Below are 24629 nucleotides of genomic sequence, written 5' to 3' on the forward strand. Positions count from 1 at the left end.
AGTGTACTGTTTTAGGTTACATTATATACTTACTATTCTCCAGTATGGGTACGGATTCAATCAGAGAATGTGGAAACAGTTACTATTTCTTAAAAAAGTAATTATATGATTCAACTATAAAGTGAATACTTTATTTACCTGCGCTTGATCTCAGATTATTAAGAAGACACGCTACATTTTAATTTTAATAGGTTAACGGCTCTGATTTAAGCTGGCCAATGGGATATATGCTCGATAGAACCAACTATATCCCACAAAAAGCTGCCTACTTCACTTCTGAATTTGGAGGGTCTGGCTTTATAATTGCCCTTTTGCTGTGCATTTTACTTATTCTTCTTGGAATAAGTTTTGTTATATTTGTGCTATCTATTAAGAATACGCCACGAAGACGTTATAACTTACTGAGTTCTTATGGATCAATTTAGTATTTTAGAACTATATAACCTAGATTTATGCTGTAGATTTCCTAAAAGTATGATTACTAATGGATGGACTGATGTTTCGTCCTTTCTTTATCGTTTTGCAATTCTTATGATGGCGCTAGCGATAATGTACATTGCAATAATGATGCTAATGTAGTGATAAAAATCGTTTGTATAAATAGTTTAAATATGTTTGATGACTTTGAAATCATGCCTTTTAAGTTTTATTGTAGCAAGATAGATTTACTTTGTCTGTTGGCTTCTAGTACATTTTATTATTTATGATCTACTATGACAAGTATCAACGCTCTATTCTGACACATTCCTGTAGCTGCATACTATACAATGCATAGCTACTATCTGAAAATAATTACTATGCTGAAAATGACTTCATTAAACTAAATACCTCTTCTCATGTTGTGTGCATATTCTGAGGCATTCAGTATATAAATACGTGTATATGTTGGTACATAGTATGATGATGTGTCATATAGCGAATGGTCCAGTATGCAATAATTCATAATATTAAAAAAGGAATGACAGTAGAGAGATGTGTGCCACATGCTGGTGCTAGGGACTACCAATAAGAAGGAGGTGGGGCAGGAAACGGCCTTCAGAACAAAATAATGTGGAGGTTTATCACTTTTTTGATCATTCTGCTGTACCGTACCAATGAAACCGTATACCATACAGCATAAAACCAACTTAGCAGGCTAATAGCGGCTAATTTGGATATTAATAAGAGACAGTATAGTTCACCGTTGAAGACGTGTGATACGGTTGAAATGGCCAGTAAAATAATTAATTTATCAGCCTTCATGTTATTATTATAGTAAACGGCCGTTTCCTGTTTTGTTTCGTCTCTTTCCTTTTAGTAGTCCTTGCTGGTGTACAGAACTGTGGTTATCATTGAGATATACAAGCGCAGTGTCTACAGTATAATGATAATCACATCCTAAATTCATACCTGGGAATATTTCTTAGGCCAGATTTCGAAGTAAAAGATTGGTATATCACTGAACGCAAGTGAATAGTAGGGTACACTTGACGCTTATTGATATTATGATTCACGCATGCATACAAGTATCAGACAGATGCAATCATAGTTCAGTTGTTGTAGTGTACTATGATATAACTAGATTAATTGTTGTGTGATAATAACGAGCGCTGATTTAATACGATAATATCTGATCGGTGTTTTTTATTAACTTCCATGGTGTCAGAGGTTAAATCGCTAGCATGACAGTCACCGAGTATGCCAGCTTGACTTTTTTGCAACTTTGTGCATGCTGAACCGGCCTACTATACTGTACATTATACATGCATCGATGGTAAAAGGAGACTGTGTACTGTACGTACAGAGATCTAAAGTTATAGACGATACACTGTAGGAGTCCCGCTGAGTACTCTACCGCTACTGTGAAGTTTACTGTACTGCCGCATTGCTGTGAATAGTGTAAAGTGGAAGTAAATAGCGGCTTACTGCGTCGCAATGTGAATGTAACATAGACGAGTGCACAATGAACTGCTACAATAATTCGATGTGAGTTATATCGGTTAAAGACAATCAGTTACTATACAAATACGCCTATAAATAAATACCATATTTTAAGCGTACAATAAATATTAGGCACTGCCGGTAACACGGCAAATTACATTGCTCGTCGTTTTCAAAGGCCAGGTAGGAAATGATTAACGTCATATTTTGCTAATAATCGTATTCGAGAAAGTTTGTAGTTGAATTATGCTAAATATGATCTCCAAGATTACGCTTTTACCACCGTTTTGTATTAACATTAAGAGATAATTTTAAAGTCTCTTAAATCGATTACAGATACCAACCGTATTGAAAATGAATATTAGCAGATCATAGATTTCAAAGCTATTATATACGCGTATTCAGCCATTTTCGTTTAAGTAACTAGGAACGAGATAGTGCCCTCGTATCAGATTTTATAGTTAACGAATGCCATTCGAAATTTTTTTACATCTTTTACTACAAAATATGCAGTATTATATATTTTCGCTATTAATATATTTAATTCCCATGAAATCTTACTAAATTGCCATATTATTGTCAGATATCAATACACTGTTGTACGTGTATTTACAATTTTCTATTTATACTGTGGATAACATACAATGAATAACAGATACGAGTATAGCACACATTTTAATTATCGAGCGCTCCTGATACCATAGTTTATTCATTATCATAAGCAGAGGCAAGGTTGCAATGCGTGAAAGCAAGGGCTACTTTCTAATCAATCATAAAAATCGCGATAACTCTTGGCATCAGGAGTTCTGGCACGCAATGGAGTACAATAGCAAGAATTACGTAGTAAAACCAAGGATTAAACATTTAGAGTTTTATAGGTTATACCAATTCATTTATGATATTAGAGTATATGATACAATATAGTACAGGAGTTCATCTTTATATTGAGCACATGCAACGATAAAAATTGGGATGGTTACAGCTATACCTATTTAACATTATATATAGATGTATCTTTGAAAGCCAAGATGACCATACCGTATATATCGTTAACAGCTAACTTTAAATTAATTACATGTAATCGAGATTAGGCCTGAATAATAACAATGGAAGATAAATTATCAAGGAAACTTCTAAGTAATACTCTTATGACAAACAGACAAATGAGATCTTAGTTAGGGAGGAATTATCTCGCTATTACCTGACTTTAAAAGTGTAATTCCATGGGCTCGTCCCTACGGGTTTCTTGAGGACAGTAAGGACATTTCATCCTAATTACATTTTAAGTTTAAATTAATGAAATTGTAGTATATAAACACTTGAAAAATACGTGTATGTGTATGAGCGATAATGAGCATATTGTAATAAACCATATAGATTAAATACTTAAAATCTCTTACTTGCTGCCAGTTAATAGCTTGTTGACAGCTTCTTTGGAAATTGCATGTCCACAAGAAAGCCTCATGGGTGGATTCGCTTCCGTACTTCTACTTCGCATTACTGGACAAGCAAATGCCGAATGGAACCGATATTTCGGGCCCAAGTCAATCTCAATCTGTAAAAATAAAATTTTTGTTAACTATTCGAAACGAAACTAAATATGTATTATAAAACATACAGGCAATTCATCAGCGTTCGACCAAACATCATGTAAGTGAGGATACTTTAATTGAGACTTGAGCATTAGAAGAGAAGTTGCAGCTAAACAACCCGCATTTAAACTGCAATTAGATAAAATTTGTATAAACAAAAATAGAAGTCAATATAGCGGATATAACTGTAGCATATTTTTCCTTTTTTGCAAATCCGTTACCAATATACAGCGTTGTGAAAACGCGATAAGAACGTCGTAGCCAGATCATAATCTAATACCTTATAGCTAACGAGCTCTCGCATGGTAGACCCATTAGAGCACAAGCATCACTAACAATGACATCGCAAACCTCCATCCAAATATTGGGATTCAAAAACGTCGCATAGGGTGAAGTTGAAAGACGACCATTTTTACTGAATAGGAAACATGCCATCAACTTTTGTAATTCTGTAGCAGAGGATAATTTATTCATCCGTGAGAGATAGTATATTTGTTTTATGTAAGATTATCATATTAACTGTTACTGGAATAATTCACTCATAAATTAGTTGACCTTTTTGATGTCTTTGGCTACAGCTGCTAAAATGACGAGCATATTCCAAAGCCCGGCGTTCATTATCTTGCAATAGCGATATAAATTTAATTCGATGTAACATAAACTCTAACGGGCTATTTCTAGCATCCAAGGCAGGTTTGTGTTGCACTACCCATCTGTAAATATTTACTATGTCTTACATGATATACGTATCTACGACCTCTAAATTATCCGATGCATACGACTATATTACGGTAGAATTTAAAAATATTTAAGAAGTGATAAAATTTTACTAACTGCATTGCAGGATCTAAGTTATGGTCTCTACATGCCCGCAGGATCTGATTTAATTCCATAAAAGGCTCTAGTCTAGATTCGTCCCAATCTAATTCTGCCTCCTAGCAAAGATACAATTGTTTGAGTGGGTTATGATTCTAGATCTATATTTGTAGACATATGTCAGCACTTATACTGTATATAATTAAATAATTGATATATAATAATACATAAAATTGGTTGATTGAATGTAGAACCTTAATAAGGGTTCTACCGACATCGATACAACCAAGCCGTAGTAAATGTTCACAGATGATTTCCATTAATGCGCCTTGTTTATTTGCGTCCACGACGTCTTCCTTGCCCAGTATATGATCATCCGTTACAAAGTTCTGTAAGAATATCTGAAGTTAGCAAACGCTTATCATTAACTTCTAATTCGAGAGTGTTGGCTACCTTAAACACTTAACTGCGATCTAGTACATTTTATTGTACATTAATATTCAAAATTTGGATATGCTGTAGTACAAGGTACAATTACGGTATTGTATAGTGAAATTTACCTGACAAATAATTAGTAAAAATGTTTAGAAAATGCATACAAATCGATCTAGTTAGGACTGAAATTGCTTATAACTCTTTAAAGTTGCCATTGCTGATTAGAAAGTTTACTGTCCATGACTGTTTATTTTTATAAAATAGAGTCAAAGATTGGAAAGCATAGCCATCGAAATTTCTCGGGCAATACGATCACACCTTATCAATAGCCTTTCCTATTTTCGAAATACTGGAATGAAGTTCTTTATGATTACTGGAAATTTTCGATACAGTCTCCTTGATACGTTCTATGGTTCGCGTTAAGGACTGAATGATTGAAAAGCTGGATATAGGATCTTGATCGGTCTCTACAAAGTTAAAAGTGGCATCAGAAGCAATCAATTCTTACATATGCGTGAAATATACAAAAGAGTATGATTATACGACCATTGTACTGTATTGTTTTTTTAAACAAATTGTACATTAGGCTCAACCATTTGGGTGAGTTTGCTGATTTTTACTCAATTTCATGTTTAGTGCATCATAAAATAAGTTCTAGAAACGAAGGTCTCATGCTTAACAGTGTACAGTACACGTATGTAGAGATTGTACTGCACATTGCGATCTTTTTCATGTTACTGTACGCGTATTCGATTCATCATCCACGAAGTTAAGCCTTGCAGGTTAAATCTCTCAAAAGGAGATATACTGTATATGGATAGTTAATTATTTCAATCAACTATGCACCGATGATCGATACCTTTTAAGGCTGTAAATTGTTGTTGTACATTAGCAACGTATTCTATTAAGCCATCAATATCTTGATGATATTGTTGATGAGCAACGTTTATTTTCGTAGCGGCTTTCTCAACCTCGTTGCTAACTGATTCTAATCCTTTCCACTCTTTGGTACTTTTTTCTTCACAATCAGGTTTACTTTCTGTATCTGCTGACATTATGTGATCCATACCAATTTAACGCTCGTACATTTACGTTATGCTGTAGTAGTTTATAGATAGTTAAATTAAATTGAAAGGAATCGTTGTCACTTTGCTTTACACGGCGATTGAGATTAGAAACTAGAAATTACAGTGAAGACCGAATGCACACTCAGTAGTACTACAGTATGTTAGTACAGATACTTTACAGTACTGTACTGTACATTCAGTACAATATCTTACCGGTACGCTCTGTTACAGTGTACAGTACAGTACAGTACTACTGTACTACTGTACATGTACTATACAGTACAGTACTAGTACTGTTCATGCCACTTTCGTTTACTAGTTGTGTTGTAGTCAGTACGAAAATTGTAATGGCGTCCTTCGGCGATTCCTCATCATCAGAAAATGTGAAAGAGAGCACTTTATGTCGATATAATCCCGAATGGGCAGATGTCACTCCTATCGAACAAAATGACGGCTCTGTGTCCGTTGTGACCATCGCATACTCAGAGCAGTGTAAGTAAGTACTGCACTTAGTTCTCAACGCGGTTCTCAAACGCTAAACTTTCCAGTACTGTACTGTGTTCAGCGAAAGTGCGCTGTTCGGAGATTATTACTGCACAGTACAGTACTTGCAACGCTCCACGAAGTAAGAAAAGAAAAGTGTTATAGAATGGTACTTTACTTCAATTTCAATTTTATGATATTACGACCCAGTTTCTTGAGATTTTAAGCACACAAGAGATGCAAGTAGCTACGAATACTATACAAATCTAACACAAATTTGAACCTGACTCAAATTGTCGTAGGATTAAAGTTAAAAACTGTTAATTTAATAAAATAAAAGCTTATAAAGGACACATGCGGAGATCGTGGAACTGTATCTGCTGATTGCGGTGTCGAACTTTATGGATTTGAATGATCCGGATTCCTTAATGCAAAATTTTTCGAAAGTTCGCACTCACTACAGCTGTGCAGGCATTACTTGCTGGACACAGAGCATGAAGAATAGCTAGTTACGCAAGTGTTAGACAAAGAAGCTTCTACATCAGAGCAATAAACTTTTATTGCAACATGCATGATTTGTTCGTTGTTTTACTCTTCCCTTTTTGTCCGGAATTAAAAATAATAATATAATATTCTGGTCATAGTTATGAGTTGCCAATTGCCTTTCGTTTTTCTTGATAACTTGATTATGAAATGAACATCAGTTAAAGACGTTTTTGATTACTTCCGCGCTGTTATGAAGAGTCAAGAAGTCAGTGAACGCGCCTTTAAACTAACATCCGATGCAATTGCAATATGTCCGGCAAACTACACAGTATGGTAAGATTCAATTCTTAGTCGTTCATAATCTGTAGTGTCATATCTGCTTAACCTTAATTAAGCATTGTACTGTAGTTCTAGCGCATAACTGCGAGGATCTGCAGTGTTTAAAGTGTATCTATCTATCCATATCTACTGTATATTACATACTGTAAATAGATTTTACGTGTGTGCACATTACAGTGCATACAGCTGTACTGTATACTATGTATCGTTTCAGGGCTACCTTATCTGAGATATTTTGGCTAACTGCCACTAGCTTGACTCTTTCATTTTGTGCGCTTGTTGCTTGACCAAATCATAGTATAAATTTCAATTTTCAAACTCAAAATTTTTCACTTTTAGGTATCTTTCCTACAATTATAACATATTCATTTTTGGGGATTTTGTTAGGCAATATCGTCGAAGGTTATTAAAAGAACTGAAGAAGAATCTATGGGATGAATTGGAAATGATTGGAAATTTCATTATCGAAGAACCTAAAAATTATCAGGTGTGGTACCACCGTCGAGTACTAGTGGAGTGGTTACATGATGCAACTCAGGAGCTAAGTTTTACCACAGAAGTCTTACAAGATGATCCAAAAAATTTTCATGCTTGGCAGCATCGTCAATGGTGTTTAAACACTTTTAATTTGTGGAATGATAATGGCCATAATGAATTAGCTTATACTTCTGATCGAATTAAAGAAGATGTTAGAAACAACTCTGCTTGGAATCAGCGCTACTATGTTATTAATAACACAATTGGTTTCAATGATGATGTTCTCAATAACGAAATAAGGTTATATTACCATAGGTCAACAAACAGTATTAAACATATCAAAACTAATAAAGGATTACGTTGCAATAAAATTGCAGACAGAAGCTAAAATAATCTTATTTCTTACTGATTTTAGTTTTACTTGGCATTGGATATCGAAAGCGCCTAACAATGAAAGTTCCTGGAATTATTTGAGAGGGTGCATGCTTTTTTATTGAAGTATAATATGATCTTGTTATTCGTCATAGCCTCCCATGAAATTTCTATGTTATAATCTAATTGCATCATTTTTATAAGATTATATTTAAGAGACTTCAAAAATGTTATCTTTCTCAATAGAGTCCTTAATGGACGCATGAAGGCCTACCTCCATCCTGATCTGAAATCTGGTTGTACTTATTTACTGTCTCAAGGTTTAGAATCATCTCATTTATTAGCATTCTTATTTGATTTATACGAAGAAGAATTAGACGATGTACATGGCAGTACCGAAAACAATTACAAGATGAAGTTGCTTGCTAAATCAAATGAGGCATGTGAATTTCTCTATCCGAGTTTGATCAAATTTTGAATTGTCATAGTTGCAATCTTCGATAAATTTAAACGTAAAGATTGCGAATAAAAGTGTCTACTATAATCTTTTAGATATGTGATCGTTTAGCTGATGAGATTGATCCTATTAGAAAGAAATACTGGAAGTATATGAAGCGACGATTGATCAACAAATTTGATCAAAGCGACTCTTTAAAGTAACAAGAATTCCTCTTTAAGATTTTATTGTTGCATAGATCTATCTAACAGGAGCTAAAGTAGATATTTTTTATCATTCCCTTAAGCTATTAGATCTCATGAAAATACATAATGGTGTTGATTCTATTGTTGTACAGTACAAGAAAATCAAACTTAATTTCTCAAAACTTTTAATACCTTTCTGATTATTCATACCTTAGTAGTCGGTGGGTGCATATTATAATATATTAAATCTGGGTTTCCTGCAATGTGTTCAGAACTGTGTAACTATATATATTATTATCTTAACTAAACTTGCTTTTTCTATGACAGTTTCAGTAATAATAGTTAGTAAAAAATTTAATAAAATAATAAATAATATAATCGGTAGAGCTATTAAAGTTTCGGTCCTATGAGTAACAAATTTTTTAGATGATTTTTCATAATGAAATAAGTAAATTTTGTGTATAATTGTTACATTAAAATTTTAAATTTTAAAATGCTCAGTTACGTAATTGTGTAATAACATACCGTACTCAGAAGTAATGAGAGATTAAGACAAGTATGCATACTTGGTCAAGTTTACATAATTTATCTTTTACTTATCAGTATTAGCAGAAAGATACATTATTTCACTAACAAACGTATTTGATAAAAGATCTTCGTATTTTAGAACAAATTGATCATAGGGCTTTGTCTTTGTGATCGTAATTGTACTTGTTTAATTAATCGGAAAATTTATAGCATATCCTGTACGGCTATAACTAAATGATATTGTAATTTGCATGATTATGGGTAGGCTAATGGCTAAAAACTACTTCGCAGCATCTGATAATTGAATCTCTTATCCCCATCACCTACCCATTAAAAAGACACGCTGTCAAAAATAGCAGGTCTAGTAATTGTGTAAATATTGGCTTTATTGATTTACAGTTTACCTACAGCTTCTTATTAGCATAACCCTGCTGACATTATGTAGTCATTTAAGCGCACGATAATTACCAAGTATAGTATGTAGTAGTAAGCCATCCATTATGGAACTCACAATAACGCGTTTAAGCCATTAGTATGGATAGTTCATTTCATTTAAACGTAGAAAATACCATAGATTCATGATCACCCTTACAAATATACCATACTATAACCGTAATTTATGAAATAAATTTGTTACCTAATTTTCAAAGGTACTTCGCTAATAAATACTCATAGTGAATAAATAAACTCAATTGAATAAGATAAAATAAATTCAATGATTTCTCAACAAATCGATATTTCTTAAGAAAACGAGGGAAGAACTTTGTCAAGAGGTGCCAATTTCGTACAGTTCATCGCTGTCATGTAACATAAATACCGAAATATCTGTATTACAGCTCTATTGATTCGGAGTCAGAAGAATTATTGTGCCTTTTCATAGATTCTAAATATGGCAAAATGAGTCTGTAGGGTAATTCGGAGAGGACAAAAACTATTCAGTCAATCAATCAATTTTATGCATAAATAAAAATGCCATAACTCGCCTTTCATAATGTTTTCTTGTGCACGTCGCTGCACTCGTGATGCCACTACTGCCTCCGAGTCCATCGTATACTTTACGCCAATATCGCTTGGCAGTAACCTGGGCAGATAATTAGGTAAATGAATAGTCTACTCAGTATTTAAAATAATATACTAATAGGTAATAGTGACCTTTTCGTATCCTCCTAATCTTTCAGTTAGCCGATAAAGGGACCATAGATTAACTAAGAAGCATTGTTATGTATTAGAAGTTACATAATATGATCAGCATTAAACATTTAGATATGCTGATCTGGTAATAATATACTCATACTTACTTTAATGTCCAAGAATAGAAATAATAGACACGAAATTTAATATCACAATTTGTATATATACATTGTTCCCATAAATGATTATATAGACCTTACTTTTTTTGAATCCTAGAGCTGGAATGTGTTTGATTGGTGTATTTCTGTCTCTCATAAATTTGAATAGGCTGGTGATGAAAGCTGTTTCTTCATTTAAAGGCTTTAAACTCTAATCGTGGTGTAAGCACGTATTAATTTTGTTAAATGCTACGTAGAATTATTAAAATTAGTGCGAATATAAATATGTTCAATAAACTGTCGACTACTACATTAATTTAACGTCAAATGACGAACCTTGCGGTCACTATGTCTTTTTGCAACCATTTGCCTAGTTTCTCTAAACGAGACAGTATCGGTAAAGGAACTGTTATCTGATCTTTTCTTTTTCCTAGGGCGTCCTTTTAAGACAGGTACTATAGATCCCAAGTCGTAATTAATTAACTGTTTCAGTAGACAGTCAACAACAATAGGACTGGCGATATTATATTGACAAAGTTCTGATTGACTATGTAATTATAGTTACACCTAATGATTGACGATTTTGCTTCATTAGTTGAACTTCCGGAGATGAAAATTTACTTCGACAGAAGAAGATACGTTGAAAATCGTGCGAAACGTCTCCTATAGCACATGTCAAGTCTTTATGTTTCCATTTGTGATATGACTCGCACAGCCTACTCCGCGTCGCTCGATAACGACAGTAATGAGCATAGCTCAAAACAGAAACTTGCCTTTTACAGACATGATGGCTAGCAGTCATACTGTCGCCGCTATTTATCGTACTAACAGTCTGAAGGGCAGATGGATTTATACAAACTAAATTCTTATCATAGTCATTCACAATGTTCGGTCCATTGTGCATTTGGTAACTTCGATTGGAAGGCCAATCGTAGATATTTCGTTCAGCTGATATGAGCTCATGACATCTAATAATAATGTTTTCATCAGAAGCTAGTAATTCATCCTACAATAGACAAAAATCTTATCAATAATCTCGCAAATTCGCTATCATACAACTACATCATACTAAAGAAATTTAAAATTGCAACATCTATGTTCACTTTACTACTCCACTGTTGTACAGTTGCACTAATATAATAGCTACTTCGATTCAGCTAAGCTTACACGTGTTCATTCGTTTCACTACTATTAATAATTTGCCAGTACGATCTTAACTAAACGAGTAAGCAAGCGATCTAAGAGTTAAACTAATCTTTGCATCTTTATACATTACACATTTTATGTGAATTGCTATAATGTGTACACTCTATGTAACTAATAATTTGATCTCATAATATCGTTAAATCTAGTAGTAAGTGGCTATGCATACAATAAATAATCTTCTAAATTAATCTAACTCATGCGACTGTTGTAAATACTTAGGTATTCTATATTAAATGATACGCATATACAAAATAGTACTCAGTTAATGTTCATTAGCTATCCGCCAAGTTGGAGTAGTGCAAATAAACGAAAGATTCCAAAATACGAATTACAGAATTGTGAAAAATTTAACCTGAGATGTATATTAATATATACGTATATATACAGTAAATAAAACACTATAAAATTTGTATTTTCTGAATAAATTCGTGTAATACGCGTAAATGCAACGTAAAATATTATTCTCTAACATTTTGTACGCACTATATAAATAGTTTAAGATGAGCATTCATCGTGATTAATCTACAATCTGAGGATATCATTTAGCAATTACAGTGCATTCTACAATGTGGCAAAGTTTTGGAATAGGAATTCGAATTACGAGAAAGATTAATTCATGATTACTATTTCATGTAGTTAGCGCATTTAGCTTCATTGGATATTAAGGCTACGATATAGTACATGTGTTTTACAATTCATTAATCTACGAGTACACGGATAAATACCTCTCCATACTGATAAAGTGGACGATTACCATCCGGTGTGTCTTCCGGTCGAAAATAGAGGCGCAGACTGAGTAATTTATCATGTTTTACCGTATCTTCCCATGCCAATTGTATTTCAGCTATGCAAATTGGTAAGTCAGAGAATTGAAGAACGAAAAATTCTCCTAAACGATATACGGAGCTGATACCAGAACTTGCTGTTCGTAACGATCGATAAAATGAATAAACTCCATGCCAACCACATCGTTCTCCTATCCACTGAAAGAGATGCGTATCGTATAAACGGATTTAATGCTAGGTAAATATACGTATTATATTATAATTATTATATATAATTTATCAACGCATAGATACTGTAATGATGTTATTAGCGTCTGTCATGCATTATTTCCTTAGTTTGTTCAAAGATCATTTCCATTGTTTATCTATCTGAAAGCGATACTGAAGGAGTTGCAATTGATACTGTAAAATTATCGCTTTCCATGGCTACGTAAGAAGATGCTACAGCCCTACCAGCGAGTTAGTCACATACATTCAGCTATTTACCGTAAACAGACACCGTACTTTATCAAATTGAGCTGTGACTTGATCCAGCTTACAGTATATAGGAAGATCATTACTGTACTGCTCTAATTCGATACCTAAATATCGAATTTATAAGAACTACTATTGCATACAGTATTAGCCAAATATTACATACGATTCTCTTGCATACGTATTAAATAAAATATACTATACACGAGTAAATCAACAAATTCGCTACATAAAATATCTTTGTTGTTATCTTGATCAATACGGATAATTACTTAATAGACAAGCATTATTGCATTAAAAAAATTAGAGAAAATTGTATTCAATTTTTTAACTCTACAGTAATAGTTTTTTCTACCAGTCTACTCGTAAAAATGTAATAATTTTACATTTATAAATTTGGCAGGAAAAATTTACACATGATCGCAAGCGCCTACTGCTTTTGCAACTGGAAAGAAGCTAACGAAATTTAGTTTCATCGCATACGCGTGCGTAGATAATAATGTTTATTACTTGAAAATGTACGACCTCCAGGGCATAAAATGCAAAGGATAAACTACAGTTATTCTAGTTTGATATGATCTTTTACTTAAGAATAAATCTACCCTTACTTCGCAGGTATAATTTCGTAAATCATGATTTTCCGCCATAGCGACATTTCCAAGAAATACAGTACTGTATAAAGTACGTACAGTCTAGTACAGTACAGTACTGTACTAGTTAACTCCACTCACGTCTGTACGTACAGTACTGTACAGTATTGTACCACTGTACACTGTACTGTACAGTACAGTATATAAATTACATAGGCATTGCTGGGTACTGTACAGTACAGTCCTGAGTACTGTGTATTGTGCTCTTTGCCTCAGATATCAGAATTAGATGTGAGAAAGGTTCTGTTCAGTGTACAGTACAGTACAGTAAGTACAGTAAGCACTGTAAAATAACTGGCATACTGTACTGTACAGTACAGTAAGTCTAAACCATACTAATTAGAATTGTACAGTACAACATTAGTGTCAAAAACGGGTTTATCGAAGTCTATCCAGCGAGTTCGTTTTGAAGTGTTTATTAATTAAGCGATTTCTTTAAATTCTTTACTGTTAAATCGGTTTGCTGTAAGAGGTTAAGCTGATCTTGTAGTAAAATGTATAAATTAATATCTGGAACATCGAATATCAATAAGAGATCAATAAAGATATCGAATGATTTGTCGAAATGTGTGATCCGTTGCATATCCAATCGAAAAGATTTAAAGGTCCATTATGATGCTGCCATAATCGGAGCAGGTGCTGTTAATAATAAATTCATCGTGATTTTAATCATGGCACTTTGCATGCATTTGCATTTCAGACCAGCTCACAGCTTCCCAAATACAGTACAATTCAGACAATTTGTTCAGTATAGTAAATTGCTAGCGATAAAATAAAGATTCTCGCTTAATTATCTTGTATCAAATATTGAGCATACATTTACTTGTATGCTACGCACAACTAGATTAGTTATATTCATTCTGTTAATTTTTTCCTTACTTTAAAGTCGTTCTATTAAGTAATACAGTACAGTGCAAGGCTAACGGAAGGGACTGCAGTACTGCTGATTGCTGGCCACTTTCGTTGGCAGTTTGGTCGATGCTTGTAATCATTCAGAACCTACTCATTATACCGTAATAATGATATGCAAATTTTATAATCCGAGTTGGTTTAGTCTAGTCATAGACTACTAGATACTACTGTACTGTGGACCAGGTATCTAGTAGTCCATGCTTTAGTTTACTTACTCCGTAATCAAAAGACTGGTCTAAATTATTAAAATGGACCGATACAAGGTTGAAATTATTTTATCTCTTGGTCTTTCTGAACTTATTCTTATACTTGTTATTAATGTCCCTCATTTTCTAGGGCATAATGGCTTAGTTGCGGTGAGTGAGCGGGTATTTACAGTCTTTGTTAACATTTACGTAAAATAATACAGCATATAATGACAAACAAATCGGATACTGTGTGAGTTGCGATTCTGAAGGTACCTGATGTATAGAGATCTGACAAAATTTTTATTAATTAATTTATTTATTTATTTTGTTACAAGCTTGAAGGGTAGGTAAATTTCATAATTAATAAGCGTGGATAAACAGGACAATTGTTAGTGAATATACTGTATAATTTTGTATCATTATTTGTCACAGGTCTGAAGAATTACAGTACATTACGCTCATCTTAATTTTTACCTTTACGCAGAAGAATGATGTATGGGTTTGGGTTCACTGGTTTCGTTGATCATAAGCGTATTCGATGATAAACAGTACATTACGTTCATCTTAATTTTTACCTTTACGCAGAAGAATGATGTATGGGTTTGGGTTCACTGGTTTCGTTGATCATAAGCGTATTCGATGATAAATAAATACATTTCCCATATAGGATACTGCTCATGAATACCAAAACAATAGTTTTAATTCCAGTTCTGTAACTTCAGCTCATACTTACACTACATAACGTAACTTACAGTTAGTTTCATTATACGAGTTTACTTACTCAATTACTCATACATCTCATAGGCTGCTTACTTGCAAAAGGCTGGATTGAACGTTGGCGTATTCGAAAATAGAGAAATTATCGGCGGAGCTGCTGTTACAGAGGAAATTTTTCCAGGTCCTTCATATTGGCTATTGAAATAATGACTGCATCGTAATATTGTTTGTTTGTCTAATGCAGCGGTGCTGCAATAGTTTTGTCAACAATTGTTAAGATTTCGATGATAAACATGAAAATAGGATAGATATGCTTGACAGCTAGAGTATTGAAATGGTATAACAAATTACTTAACAATCGTCATAAACGTCTACGATCAGTTACTCCCTTGAACAAATTTCCTTACAGTTTCTAATATCAACGATATCAATTTTGGATTATTATTATACGTCCATAATCTATCGAAATTGATTGTACACTGTACAGTAATTAAAAATATTAAACTGAGATGAAAAGTCACATTACCCATGATTTAATTATTATATTTAATTACTGTATTTAGGTAACATCAACGACCAGCACTACTGTGTTATGTTTATAAAACAGTAGCAGATTTCTATAATTAAAGAATCGAATCTAAATTTTAGGATTTAAATTTTCTCGATGCTCGTATGTACTAAGCTTACTAAGACCACAAATTATTAAGGACCTCGAACTCAAGGTAGTTAAGATTAAGAAAGCATTGAATACACCATTATGTAATATAATAATCGCAGCGATACTCAGAGCATTTATTCAAACAAAAATATGAAAATATAAAATTAACGACTAAGTTTTAACGTATCCATATTTCGTCGTAGAAATTCGGGTTGAAAGTTTATATCCGTGACCCAAGCTCTTATACGCCAGTTTTGAAAGAGTATTCCAACGGTGTTCCTAAGGCATTGATGCTTGGCCGGGATGGTGACGAAAATAGGCGCCAAATTGCTCAATTTTCACGTCATGATGCAGAAATTTTTGATAAATACGAGGCATTCTTAGCAGAAATAGGTAATAGCATAAATTAATATCGCTAACAGTCTAATACTGTAAATGGTTATAGGACATTTCGATATTTAGTTTCAGCTATTGATCCGTTATACGACCATCAAGCACTTGATATTGATGCCATAATGAACGGTAATATAAAGGCTAAATGGAAAAATTTGCCATCGCTGTACGCCCTCCTTCAAACAGGTGTTTTGTTGATCGTTTTTTTAGGTCTGCTTAGGTATTATTTATCGCTTCCTGTACTCTACAACTACTAATGTCGGTTAATTATCTTGGCTAATTGTAGGAATAAAGCTAGGGAAAAATATCCCTGATTTTATTAAATTAATGTCTGCCCCTGCCATTAAGATAAGTTCTATGATGTGATTAAGCACCTTCAAAACAGTTATAATTAATTATGATCATACCTGTATTTTTATCTGATATCATTCGTTACTTTAAGTTTTAGATACCTGGTTTAAATCTGACGTTTTGAAAGCCACATTGGCTACTGATGCAGTAATTGGAACTACAACTAGCCCATATCTTCCGGGCAATGGGTTGATAATATTGTGATTTTTATTCGCTTTCTGGGCTACTCGTAAGTAATTTTTCTTGTTGCAGATACGTATTACTCCACCATGTTATGGGAGAGGTTGACGGCATAAAGGGTGCTTGGGGCTATGCTGAAGGTGGTATGGGTGCTGTTTCCTCAGCAATTGCTAGATGTGCCGAATCTCACGGCGCCTCTATTTTTACTAATTCTGTAAGATATATCATTATAAATTAAGGCATTTAACTAGACAAAAAGACACCATTGAAATTGAGTTACTAAAAGACACAACTTTAATAATCTGCTAATAGAGTGTAAAAGCAATCACTTTGGATTCAAAATCGAAAAAAGCAGTTGGAATAGTATTGAAGAGTGGGGAAGAGATTTCTGCAAGAGTTGTCTTATCTAATGCAACACCGTATATAACTTACACCCAACTGCTTCCGAATGAGGCTTTGCAGGAGGAACACGTTAGGAGCATAAGAAACTTTGATTACTCATCTCCTGTAGCAAAAATTAACGGTAATTATTATTATAGATTAAATTACAATCCTTAGAGCATAAACTTTTTACCATGTATTTCATCCAGCGAAGACCACTTAAAATTGTATGATAATCACTAAACTACCAATATTGGTTGCAGCATGAATATTTCTTAACTGAATATAGCAAGTTTATAAAACAATGACCAAGTTTAGCATATATGGTACTTCGTTATTCAGTATTTAATGTCTTGTCAGTAACCTTAGATATCTATTTACTGTATTACTATATGCGAGTAACCTGTTGGATTTGCTCAGTAAGAACTTTCAGAGCCTGTATTCAGCTGATCTAGCAGATACTAATTGCGTTTATAGAATTTGTGTATATTGCTGTAATATTTACATTCTTGTAATATACCGTAACGATTCCTGTCATTAGTGGCGATTAATCAGCTACCGAATTTTACCGCTACACCGAATACTACTAATAAGCTACCTGGTCCTCAACATCGAGGAACAATTCACTTAAATTGTGAGCATCCTAAACTTATCCACGATGCTTATGAAGACCTAATGAAAGGAGAAATATCAAAGAGGTAAATGCAGTCATTGACAAATTGTAACAAATGAATCCTTTATGATACAGTAATTCGATGATTTTTCCAATTTACGCTTGCTTTAAAGACCTGTTATAGAAATGTGCATACCTTCCGCTATCGATCCAACTATTAGCACCGCCAGACTTACAAAAAATCTTCGGCCTAACCAGCGGCGTATGTCTATTTAATTGTTATGATTACTGTGCATTGGCATTCAAGTTACAGCACCAGTTATTTTATTCATTAGATCTGTTGCAATATCATGCAAACGTTTAGAAATAATCTGAATTACCCATCTTTCCTTTACCTTCAGAATATCTTTCATGGTGCACTTTCACCTGACCAACTGTACTTTAATCGGTCACCTACTTGTCCAAATAAGTCCATCAAAGGAGTATTTATATGCGGCTCTGGCTCTCACCCAGGTCTGTATAAAAGTATATGTATTTATTCTGATGTTATATCGTATAATAATATTTTGATAATGATTCCACTTTGTTGTACTGTACATCTACTACTGTCTATTGCTAAAAATACTGCCCCATCTGTTAATTGATATTTTTAGTAGCATAGCGTTTTTAATAGTATTCCAAATTGTTTCCCTTACAGGAGGAGGAGTATCGGGGGCCCCCGGTCGTTTGGCAGCGCTAAATGCTTTATCCTACTTGCAATAGCATCAATCAGCTTAACGTATCGCATACTCTTTATTGATTTTTGCATGGAAATAAGCTGATAAACTTCCATATGGAAGAATTTATTTTCGAAATACAAACGCAATCAATAAAGTATTGACGGTGTTATATATAGTTCTTTAATATTAAAACTATCTGTCAAGAATGGTACTGATAGCCACAAACTGCACCTGTTTGTAATGCCTTCATTAAGATAATAAACAAGACATTAATCAATATAGCCTGTAGTTATCTAAAGAAGTTTAAACCTTGTCTACGAATAAGTTCGTCGTTTGTCGAAATCAACGTAGACACTAAATCGCAAAGTTTGCTACAAGCGAAATATGACCAGGTTAATAGTATAGTTAACAGGGTCAGAAGTCATCGTCATCGTCATCAACATTGTCTGAATCGTATTCGAGGTTTTGAAAATCGACTTTATAACGCAAAATTCCTCCAATTCCACCAAATCCGCGGCAAAATTGTGAACCCTCTTGAGATCGATTAGAAACTATCTCTAGGGTTGTACCTGAAAGATTCATCATAAATCAAAGTTAGAGCGCTAACAGATCCATAAAAAATTACAAGTTCACATTTGAAATCATTTACCAAAAGATTTATACTTGTTGGCCAGCCAATCCAAAAGACTTATTCTTTCTACAACTTCCATCTCAACTCCAGTCTAAGCAGCGATAATCCAATTTAGATTACGTTATCTATGGGTAATGAAGACGTGCGAAGCTCTACTTACGTCTTTATTTACAAAAAATGTCATATTTCTTTCTTGTTCCGTAGTTAAATTAAGAACTTTCTCCTCTTTAAAAATTATTTGCCATCAATAAGCCTCATAATTGACTACTAACATTTTTTAGAATAATATCGCACATTTCTATACTTTACCGTCATTGCTGTGATCCTTCAGTACATAGCGATAAATTTCTAGATTCTCCCATACAATCAGTACATGTACGGAACCCATCTCAAGGGCCTAAGAAAAATTATTACAGTAGTACAAATCAATGTGTCAGCACTGCAGCTGTCTGTTAACAATTTTTCGTAAATTCGATGCTGTTTCTCACCTTTAGTGTTTCCTGAACGCCAAAGCAGTATTTTCCCGTATCCTGTGAAATTTCATCAAAGTAACGACCTGACAGTATAGTAACAGTAGAAAACTAAAGTTAAGCACTTTGAGAAGTCACAGATCCATGCGATCAACTATTATATTGTATATTGTAATTATAGAAGCATACTAACTGATTAATTTCTTTTCTTGAATGAATTTGACATTTGATAACACTTCCGCAGATAATTCAATAGCCTAATATTCAAATAGTATGAAACGGTATTACAAAATGGACTACTTTTTACAAATTACCGTATTATCCTTAATTTCGATCACTCTCACTTAATCTAACATCTAACATTTACCTGGTTAAAACCATTTTCACCGCCATATGAGACGTCAACCAACTTTAACACTTTCATTTGTAACCTCTTTAAAATCCCAAGCAGTATAAATTTCGAAATTAACAGAATGGCATTTAAAGTCATTACAAGTAGTAAACCTCCAAATCCAATTACAGCTATAGTGCAAACCTGGTCAAACATGTCCGACTGACTTAATTCGGTCTTAAAATCAGCTGAGCCTGCCAGGATTAGTCCTGTAATGTTTGGCTAATAAAAGAATCTTTCATCAAATATTCGGCATCATTTAAATTCCTTATAGTCTAAAAAGTTGCAACCTTATCGTTAGTAAGAAATAGCTGGGTTGCTGTTTCCGCTACTTTACGAACATAGTTGTGCCGCTTTTCTAATCGCAAGCGCGCAAAACGAAGAGCAGATTGCCCTCCGCGGCCTATTTACGTAAAATGAAAGTATTAAAAGTACAACCAATACGTCATAACTCCATAATTAGTCTTCATGTACAAGAAAATTAGCTTTACCATGCTTTTTGGGTAGGTCGACCGTAAATTTATGAAGCACTTCACGAGTGTTACCAGAGAGATTTCCGAACAAAGCACCATTACCGTCCATAACAATGAACCCAAACTTATTATCATCAGCTAAAAGGGCGCTTAACGCCTACAATAATAAAGACATAATTATGATATACTTTGATGAATAAGATAAGTACAGTTTTTTTATCTATCAAAAAAATAAATCTCGTAATTAAGTTCTTGTTAAAGTCACTAAACACTACCAGTCCAGCCCCTTGACTATAAAAGACTTTTCAATTTTTATCATAATCATAACAGTAATTGCCGTAGCAAGAGAATTACTATACTTCTAAGAAAGAAAGCGTGCAGCACAACACAGTTATTTAGGCAGTACTTCTTATATGCTTATCAGTATAAGTAGCAGTACAAATACCTACATATCATTATAAACATTGAAACAAAACAGACTGCTTACATACTCGTATATTACATTAAAAGGTGTTTAATCGTCTTAAATACCTCCGTATGAAACTTGTTATCACACAAATATAACGAAGTATTAATGGGCTTGAACGGCTCAAAATCGATGTTAACCTTCTTTTCTTTACCCTCCTCAGTAATAATGGTTCCGCAATAGACTACTAAGCCATTCGTAGGAACCTTACTATAAAGTTTCAGGCGCTGTTGAACTGACGTAATAGCCCCTAAAACTGATAGCCTTAGCAAGAAACGAAGCATTTAAGGAAAGGCTAATGTTAATCTGTTTTGTAAAGAACCTATATAGCTCTAGATTTACTCCAAAAAGTATCGCAAATCTTCCGATAATCTTACCTGTTAACCCGGCTTTTAATATTTGAAGCGGTGCCGTATTCGTCAGCCAACATCTTCGCAATTCGCGATATTTGGTCTTTAGGAGGAATTATTAGAGAAATCATGCTGGTACCGTTACTAAGGAATGAATTAAAATTGTCTGATTAATAGCATATATCAAAAGGATTTATATATGCGTATGATATATATTAAGATTATAATCGTTTATGGCAAACATACAGTAGTAATTAATAATTTAGTATTGCAATCCATAGAGCAGTAGATCGTACAATAAATTTGACGGATAGGTGTAATATATTAGCGTTTGCATAATACAGTCACTATACTGTACTATAGTATAAAGTACAACAAGGAGTCAAGGACTACAGTACTAAAATGTACGATGCGAGTGGCTGTGCCATGTGAGCTTAAAAGCGTTCACTGATGTTGTCCGATTAACATGTTACTGCATACTGATAACTGATTGTCTAAATGTCAGTCTACTCCTCACTTCACCTACGAAACAGTAGGCTATCAATCTACAATTCTTCGATAGGTGAAATTGTTCAACTGATCTAATTTTTACTCACTATTAGTTGAAAACTTGAAATCTACGTATTTTACATCACGTAGCATAGCTGGTACGAACTAGGAACGATCGAATGTACAAGTAGAATACATTCACAGTCGTGTAAAAAATATTTACAGTTAATTTAATAATGCCGTTAAGGCAATACAGTAGTAGTACTATAAGGAAATAGAGCGAACGGTGCGCAGTACAGTGAAAGCAAGCATGCGATAACGTGTTAACCTCCACGAATAAAATTTGAAATTTTAAGCTATAAATTGGTAGCGTCACCATAGCGCGAATAATGCGAGGATTGTAAAAATGGACCTCTGATCCGTAAAAGTCATATTGTCAAAGTTTTCCAACTAATTATTATCCCGATATAGCTATTAAGCGCAATACAGATGAAATAGAATTGTCAGCTTTTCGTTATATGAAGTTCAGCACTTTACTATTTTTAATAAGATAAGAAGGTAACGGAAAATGTATGGTACATGTACACTGTACAGTGTACAGCATTCCGATTTCATACGATTACCCTCGAGCTAACTCCAAGCTTTTGATTAACTTTTTTATCTTCCAGATTTCTACATTGCGATCCGCGGATGAGTCTGTATCCATTTGCGACGCCATTTACGAAAATTAAGGGCGAATGATCTCGTGTAAACCAAGAATTAAAATTATTGTTACGAATATCTTCCCACTGTAAACTCTTGTCTGCAGTATACAGTAGCTTCTGTACTCCTGCACAGCAGCTACTGCTCGTACTGACAATCCACTCATAGTACAAAGTTATACAGTACTGTATCTCGATGCAATTCACTACTTACTGTACTGTACAGTGCTTAGTAAAAGCGCATACAGTACACTGTACTGTACAGTACAGCGGGATTAACTTCGGTGGCACTAAGGAAAATAAACCATGTACTGTACTGTAGGCTACATTAAGCCCAAAGACCAAAGTAGATAAAAGCTTCGATGTACAGTAGACGTAGCCCAATAACTCAGGGATGTAAACCTGGCTTTTATTTCTATAGATTTGTTCTAATTTGTACAGTATTCGTAAATTTTTGACGAAGGATAGCGTACTGTACAGTATATACTATAAGACTGTTATGTTCGTGGTAATCGGTAGTACTGTACAGTAGGTTTAATTGAGAATCGTTTATTAATCAATCAGAATCGTGCATTTATACATTTCCGAAATTACTTTATATATGGTACAATTAATGTGTGTTTTAACACGTTTAAGTAGCAATATCTATATTTAATAGAATAGAATACACACTGAAATTATAGCAAACCTATTAATGGAAGTAACTTCACAATCCAAGTACTGTACTGTACTGTACTACAGTACAGTACTCTACAACAAAGACCACTATTGAAGGGGCGTGGCGAGCCCTCTAAAATGTTTGAAGAAATGTACTGTACAGTACAGTACTTTAAATTTGGCTCAAATTCCATGCAGACAGATCTGTGCAACCTTGAGCAATTAGCTCTTGATATATTTTATTACTTTTTACCGCAGTATTGAATAATTATATTTCTTTAAAGTTTCTAATGCAAACGATCAGTCGCTGTTACATGCACGGTCACTCCAACCATTTTACAAGTCACGTTGTAATACCGGTCTACAGTACAGTATACAGTACTGTACCTACTTACCTACTGTCAATATTACGGTATAAACTAGGGATACAGTACGCCGTCAAAATGAGTTTTTATTTAGCTTGTTAAGAGGATACACAATGTGCATTGTGCATTGCACACAGATAAAAAGAATTATTAACATCTAAATAATTTTATGTAGAGACACGGCGCAATACGTATCTCCTAGGTAAATCCAACGAGCTATAAAGTATACCACATTATGAGCAAGAAATAGGATACTCTGCACTTAATGATGCATGTTATACGCATCACTGTACAGTACATGCTGTTGTATTACCAAGAATCCAGTGTAACGACGTTAATAATATCTACATTTATTTGCTAAGAGCATTCAGAAATTAATAAAATTTAAAATTTAATATATTATACGGAATTTTAGTATGTGATTAGTAGATACTATATCACGTATACATCCAATAAACAATGGGATTGTATGGAGCACTGACCATCACAAATTCGACAATCAAAATTTGTAATCCTGCGGATAATCTAGATGCGTACACTAGCTTAACAACTGCAGAAACTCATATATGGTATAGCAATTACCATACTCCTGTCGCAAATAATTATATTAATCTTATAATAAATTAACAGTAACATGAGATGCTGCACAATCGAAAGTACGCTAATGAATTGTGGCCTAAATTTGTGCATATAGAGCAGAATAATAGTAACAATACTTACGATTTATCGTAATATTTTGCTATTTCTGTAGTCGTTTCTTATTTACTCCTATGAAAATTATATTCTTAATTCCTCTGCCGCTAACATCATAGCAATCTAACTGAGAATCACTCCAAGCCACTGATAAAATCATATTATCGATAGTGCACTTGTTCTCAACTATTTGCTAGTACATCATAAACACCCGCAATTTTAATCACTTATTTTAAACTGCTATTACTATGCGAAATAAGTACCAAAAAA

At 33.8% G+C, this 24629-nt stretch overlaps 5 protein-coding genes across 5 annotated transcripts; 2 read left to right on the top strand and 3 right to left on the bottom strand.

Annotated features, from left to right (window-relative positions):
- Nucleotides 1-2991: 2991 nt before the first annotated feature.
- Nucleotides 2992-5818, bottom strand: TRIADDRAFT_61773 (uncharacterized protein; the record flags this gene model as incomplete). Its single annotated transcript, XM_002117740.1, has 9 exons — nucleotides 2992-3013; nucleotides 3321-3475; nucleotides 3539-3641; nucleotides 3793-3961; nucleotides 4068-4225; nucleotides 4347-4447; nucleotides 4583-4717; nucleotides 5082-5230; nucleotides 5623-5818. The coding sequence occupies 9 exons, from the start codon at nucleotides 5816-5818 to the stop codon at nucleotides 2992-2994; spliced, it is 1188 nt and encodes a 395-aa protein (XP_002117776.1).
- Nucleotides 5819-6177: 359 nt separating this feature from the next.
- Nucleotides 6178-8647, top strand: TRIADDRAFT_32965 (uncharacterized protein; the record flags this gene model as incomplete). Its single annotated transcript, XM_002117697.1, has 6 exons — nucleotides 6178-6322; nucleotides 7018-7132; nucleotides 7526-7915; nucleotides 8031-8093; nucleotides 8234-8448; nucleotides 8556-8647. The coding sequence occupies 6 exons, from the start codon at nucleotides 6178-6180 to the stop codon at nucleotides 8645-8647; spliced, it is 1020 nt and encodes a 339-aa protein (XP_002117733.1).
- A 783-nt stretch (nucleotides 8648-9430) lies between these two features.
- Nucleotides 9431-13558, bottom strand: TRIADDRAFT_61775 (uncharacterized protein; the record flags this gene model as incomplete). Its single annotated transcript, XM_002117741.1, has 6 exons — nucleotides 9431-9480; nucleotides 10549-10657; nucleotides 10783-10929; nucleotides 11276-11452; nucleotides 12378-12635; nucleotides 13520-13558. The coding sequence occupies 6 exons, from the start codon at nucleotides 13556-13558 to the stop codon at nucleotides 9431-9433; spliced, it is 780 nt and encodes a 259-aa protein (XP_002117777.1).
- Nucleotides 13559-14055: 497 nt separating this feature from the next.
- On the top strand, nucleotides 14056-18230 carry TRIADDRAFT_33061 (uncharacterized protein; the record flags this gene model as incomplete). Its single annotated transcript, XM_002117698.1, has 12 exons — nucleotides 14056-14197; nucleotides 14810-14829; nucleotides 15466-15559; nucleotides 16027-16100; nucleotides 16240-16429; nucleotides 16499-16629; nucleotides 16724-16781; nucleotides 16872-16968; nucleotides 17033-17174; nucleotides 17273-17483; nucleotides 17883-18039; nucleotides 18128-18230. The coding sequence occupies 12 exons, from the start codon at nucleotides 14056-14058 to the stop codon at nucleotides 18228-18230; spliced, it is 1419 nt and encodes a 472-aa protein (XP_002117734.1).
- Nucleotides 18231-19087: 857 nt separating this feature from the next.
- On the bottom strand, nucleotides 19088-22649 carry TRIADDRAFT_33020 (uncharacterized protein; the record flags this gene model as incomplete). Its single annotated transcript, XM_002117742.1, has 13 exons — nucleotides 19088-19242; nucleotides 19323-19395; nucleotides 19465-19529; nucleotides 19614-19701; nucleotides 19793-19860; nucleotides 19968-20031; nucleotides 20142-20207; nucleotides 20310-20387; nucleotides 20456-20568; nucleotides 20657-20795; nucleotides 21170-21368; nucleotides 21482-21598; nucleotides 22567-22649. 13 exons carry the CDS (start codon nucleotides 22647-22649, stop codon nucleotides 19088-19090), a joined length of 1308 nt encoding a protein of 435 aa, XP_002117778.1.
- Nucleotides 22650-24629: the final 1980 nt, after the last annotated feature.

This window comes from Trichoplax adhaerens, genomic scaffold, assembly GCF_000150275.1.
Source record: "Trichoplax adhaerens TRIADscaffold_28 genomic scaffold, whole genome shotgun sequence".
Taxonomy (NCBI): Eukaryota; Metazoa; Placozoa; class Uniplacotomia; order Trichoplacea; family Trichoplacidae; genus Trichoplax; species Trichoplax adhaerens.